The sequence below is a fragment of the Sinocyclocheilus grahami genome, unplaced genomic scaffold (assembly GCF_001515645.1).
Source record: "Sinocyclocheilus grahami isolate Dianchi unplaced genomic scaffold, SAMN03320097.WGS_v1.1 scaffold690.1, whole genome shotgun sequence".
NCBI lineage: Eukaryota > Metazoa > Chordata > Actinopteri > Cypriniformes > Cyprinidae > Sinocyclocheilus > Sinocyclocheilus grahami.
The window spans coordinates 657265-662477 of record NW_015505869.1 but is presented as its reverse complement, the minus strand read 5'-3'; the positions used below and the strand labels follow the sequence as shown (position 1 = coordinate 662477).

The 5213-nt window shown below is 39.6% G+C and overlaps 1 protein-coding gene across 2 annotated transcripts in view; it reads right to left on the bottom strand.

Moving 5' to 3' along the window:
- Positions 1 to 318: 318 nt before the first annotated feature.
- LOC107559538 (kalirin-like) overlaps positions 319 to 5213 on the bottom strand; it is a 153734-nt gene continuing 148839 nt past the window's right edge. For both annotated transcript variants that reach the window (XM_016243397.1, XM_016243398.1), the window contains 4 exons: positions 4399 to 4477; positions 4104 to 4304; positions 3463 to 3601; positions 319 to 1951 (listed from right to left, as the gene is read on the bottom strand). In XM_016243397.1, the coding sequence (XP_016098883.1) occupies positions 1406 to 1951; positions 3463 to 3601; positions 4104 to 4304; positions 4399 to 4477 (965 nt within the window). In that variant the 3' untranslated portion in view covers positions 319 to 1405. The remainder of the gene's footprint in view (positions 1952 to 3462; positions 3602 to 4103; positions 4305 to 4398; positions 4478 to 5213) is intronic.

Sequence of the window (5213 nt, the reverse complement as noted above, 5' to 3'; positions counted from 1 at the left end):
CATCAAAGAGTCTTGAAAATAAAAGTACAACACGTTTTCAACATCATTGCTAATAAGAAATGTTTCTTGAGCATCAAAGTTGAATGATTTCTGAAAGATCATTAAGGACTGGAGAAATGGCTTCTAAAAATTACATTTTAAAATATATTAAAAGAGAAAACAGTTATTTCGAACTGTAATAATAATTCACAATATTTCTTTGTTTTTACTGTATTTTTGATCATATACATGCAGCTTTGGTGAACAAAACAGACCTTTCAAAAAAAAAAAAAACTTTAAAAAATCTTCTCGATCACAGACTTTTGAATGGTAGTGTAAATAAGTGCTGAACTGTAATAATTTTAGTCCGCAAATTATTGTCATTTCAACTTAGACAAATAAGAAAACAAAATTTTATTCAATTAATTTTAAGACATTCAAATTCCTCATTATGCCTAATGACGATGATACTCATGACCCCATACTATGAAAACGGAATACATAACAGGTTAAATGTGGATGATCAGTTATTTCTACATGCAGGTATTTGTACAATAATTCTTACCTGTCAAATATTCTACATTCTTTAAATTATCTTAATGATCCTGTGAAAAATATATCTGCTGCAAGATGTTGGATCACTAAATTTCTTTTCACATCCAATCGTCAACCACATTGTATTACATTCAGTCATCATTAATTTACTCATGTCGCTCCAAACCCATATTTGAATTTGAAATTAAATGAGTACTGATGTATGCTAAGCTCCAAATATGAGCTAAAAGTATCATAAAATTGAGGAATTGACTGTTCTCTTCCCATGGGACTTCTAAAATAGCATTTGCACTTACGCATATTCAAACTGGCATGTTGCAATTGGTTATGATAAACGAGACAACCAAAGCCATTCAGCATCATAGATATCAAACCTGATGTGCCATATTTGAATATATGTGAACAAGCATGAAATTTGACTTTCATTGAATAAAAAAAGACTAAAACTTGTTTTGTTTTAGCACATCTTATGAATCTGGAACAGCACGAGTAAGTGATGACAGAATTCTAGTTTTTGGTTAAACTTTTCCTGTAAAACCCCGCAATACAACTGAACATACAACAACACCCAACTACTGGTCTGTTTAGGACTCTGAAAGCGCTAAAACACATCACTTTAAGCCTTAATATGACATTCAATGATGTTACTACTCCTAGCTCTGCAATTCCTGCAATTCCCACAATTCCATACCAATCTATTAACTCCCCGGGCCACAAGTCATAATGGAGCAGGCCAATAAACGCTACAGGAAACACTGTGTACAGTAAGTGCACATTCCTAATGATATGATATATAATGTAAATGACATCTATTGTTGACATAGAGCATGTAACATGCTAGAACCTCTTTCCTCTAGCCCACGTTCTCGTCTCATAAGGTGTGTCCCATACTGCTGCTGACCAGTCCTTTAACGTTCGTCACAGGTCTGACATCATGTAGCTGTTTGCGTCGGTCTATAAACGCAGCGAGTCTGACAGTGTCCAGTGGTGTTTTGGAGTAATCTCCACTATGAGCGCTGACCCACGGATGCTGCAGACATGTAGCTGAGCTTGGCCTCTTCCTGGGGTCCTGGTGAAGCGTGGACACAATGAAGTCTTTGGCGGCCTGGCTAACATCACTGAAGTACTCCTCAGGAAAGCAGAAATCCAGCCTGCAGATGTTGACGCAGGTCTCCTCCAGGCTCTCGTCCAGGAACGGGGAGACTCCGCTGAGCATGACGTAGGCCAGCACCCCTACACTCCACATGTCTGTGGACAGGGACACCGGGGTGCCCTGGATGAGCTCTGGAGCGGCAAACTCCGGGTTCCCCAGGAGGAGATGCACGTAGCGGTGACCCGAAACCTGTACAGCATCGCCCAGATCTGAGAGCTTCACGCAGGGCACCGGCACATGGAGGTCCACCAACAGGTTTTCAGGCTGAAGAATGAGAAAGAGTTGAAAACTCAAGACTCTGCACTAAGTTTCAAAACTCTTCTTTAGTGGTCACCTACTTAACACTCTTAAAAATAAAGGTTCCAAAAGGGGGTTTTCACAGTGATGCCATATAAGAACCAGTTTTGGTTCTCCAAAGAACCTTTCAATTAACAGTTCTTAAAAGAACAAGTGTGAAAAACGTTTTAATAATCTAAAGAACCTTTTGTGGAATGAAAAGGTTCCATGGATGGTAAAGGTTCTTTGTGGAACCATTGATGCCAATAAATAACCTTTATTTTTAAGAGTGTAGTAGGTGCATGCTTGTACAAAAATTTAAATGCTAGTGATGTGGATGTTTGCCAGGGTGTTGCAGGCTATGTGGTTCTTAAGGTGTTCTGAGTGCTTTTAGCACATTGCTGTGTGGTTGATGGGGTGTTGTTGGGTTTTTATCAAAGTTCCTTTCAAAGAAAGTCAGTAGAACACCTCTGGACAGCTACAGTATTTTAAGCATGTAAGACCAACTCCTATCTACTTGAATGGAGAAATCTCATAAATGTCCTACATTTCAATAGCATATTTCAAATCAGTAATGAAATCTGATATTAACTGTCTATTAAATGCTATTTCTTACACTCAAATAACATTTTAAAAACACATTTTTAGGTTGGTCTAGCCAATGCACATGTGCAGTGCTAAGCGCCAGTCTCAGGATACCTATATTAGATCCACCAAATTGTGTCTTGCAGTCTCTCCCATTCATAGTAATAAATTATCTTGGTGTATATGTAACCCCTTCAGTTCTACTCCCCTCATTCGATCTGAGTGGGATTCGAACCGGTGTTTCTGGCATGGGAGGTGGGCTAACAAGGATGCTAAAGACCTAGCGTCAGTCGCTAGTGTGCCTCTTGAAATCAGGGGAGTGAGGTTTACCCACACAGCTCTTACTAGCTGGCCTCCGTAACACTCACCCCCCCTAAACCCTTACTCCCATCCAGGTCACGGCACCACTGTAACCCCTCAGGTTATATTCCCAATACACAGCTCTTCGCAGCTGGCCTCCGTAACAGTCACCCCCTTAAACCTCACTCCCATCTAGGTCACGGCACCATTGTAACCCCTCCGGTTCTACTCTCCATACACAGCTCTTACCAGCTGGCCTCTGTTACATATTTTGGCACACATCTTGCATCTTACACATATCTTGGTGTATTCAGTTTTTTGTTTTATTTTGTTTTTTAGCATGCAGGGGTGTTCTAAGTTGCTAAGATGTTGCTAGGATCCTGGTATTCTGGGGTATTGCCCTAAGATTATTAGGTTTTATTTACAGTAGGGTTTTAGAACACTGCTGCATGGTTGCTATACATACTGCTGGCTGCTAGAGCATAGAGCTATGCAGATGCTAAGGTGTTCTGTGTGTGTTGTTTTGGACAAGCATCTGCTAAATTACTACTTTTTTTTTACTAAATAAGCTGTTAATTTATTTTGCATGCTGATGTGGTGGTATGATGTTTTACCTTGAGGTCCAGGTGAGCTACTCTGCATGTGTGCAGGTGCTGCAGAGCTTCCAGAGTGTCTTTAATGAAGAATGCCACCTTCTCCTCCATCAGCTCATCGTGAGCCACCAGATAGTCCAGCAGACGCCCATCCTCAACCCTGAACACACATAAATATGATCATATCATTGCAGGTAATTCTTAAAAAAAAAAATCCACTTGAATTTGTATGTGTGTGGAAAAAGAGATCGGTGTTCCACAAGAATGTTCATCCCGTTTCATACAACAAACAGACTAAAATCTCATTGGTAATTTTATTTTTTTACTGAATAATTTAGAATATGTTGAGTCTTGGAGCTCTACTGCCCTCTATAGAATTCTGCAGGGATGACGTCATTTTGTAGTTCATTCTGGAAGTGAGCATCATCCTGGTTCCTTTAGCAAAAAAGTCAATAGGCTTTTTTTTCCTGTTGGCTCTTAGATTGCAGAAAGCATGATTTTTATGATTCTTCTTCATTTTGTTCATCAAGGCATAAGATAATCCCATACCGGGCCCTCTCTCTAATCAGGGCCCCTTGTGCCCCCGTCTAGTCCCATAATTGTGTAATTGAGAAATGGGCTGTCAATGGAAGTGTCTTTGCTTTTTAAATGGATTTACTCACAGCTCAAGAACCAGCATGTAGGCCGTGGGAGACTCATAGGTATCAATCAGCGCCACCAGCTGCAGATGCTGGACGTGACGCAGGATATCAGCCTCATGGGCCACCTGCTCTTTCTTCTGCATCTTCTTATTGACAAACTTCACAGCAACCTCCTTCTTACTGGCTTTACTGAGACACTTCCTCACCACTGAGAAACGACCCCTAAAACAGAAAACATATGAGTCAGCAGAGTTTGTTACTGACAGAATGAAGAATGATGGACTGCATTTTAATAAAAGGAAAAAAAAATCTATACCGTCCAATTTCACATAATTCTGTAAATGCAGATTCAAAGTTGTCTTTCCACTGGATTCCAGTGCCGTCATATGTCGAGGCTTCATAAAAGAGAAGAAAAAAGGAGAGTATAAGAAATGTATTTCGAACAGATGAATTACACTATTTATAGCGCTATTCCAAAACCTGGTGCTGCCTACATAGACAATACTTTATAGACATCATAGGTGCGCTTTTGACATGAAGACTTTTTCAAAAATGATACTTTTCCAAGCATATTCTTTCTAGAATACTTTTGTGGCGAGTGGAGTGGGGCAGAGAGCCGTGAGAGCGGAGCGAGGCCGGTGGAGTTTAATGATAATGAGTGACACCTGCGCCACTCACTGGTCTCGAGTCCCACGGAAGAGCTCCGGAAGGATAAAAGGAGGAGTGACGACAGTGGAAGACGAAAGAGGACCAGGTCTGGACTTTATTTTGTGTTTACTTTGCTACAACTTTATTTTGGCTAAAATGGAAGGCAGCATTGTACGTATCTTTTGTTGAGAAGTCAATCCGAGATTGCAAAGTGACAAGCTCTGTTATTTATTTATTAATCGTAAATACTAAAACTACTTGCGGATCTAAAATTCAAATACATATTATTATTAATGGCACAGCTGATGGTACTGATCGCAGCCTGAGTGGTTGGTTTATTAACTCTGTAGGATATTGAAGAGTTAAAGGGATGGTTCACCCCCCCCCCTCATTCATTTATATATTTGAATGAATCTCATTCATTCATTCATTCATATATATATATATATATATATATATATATATATATATATATATATATAT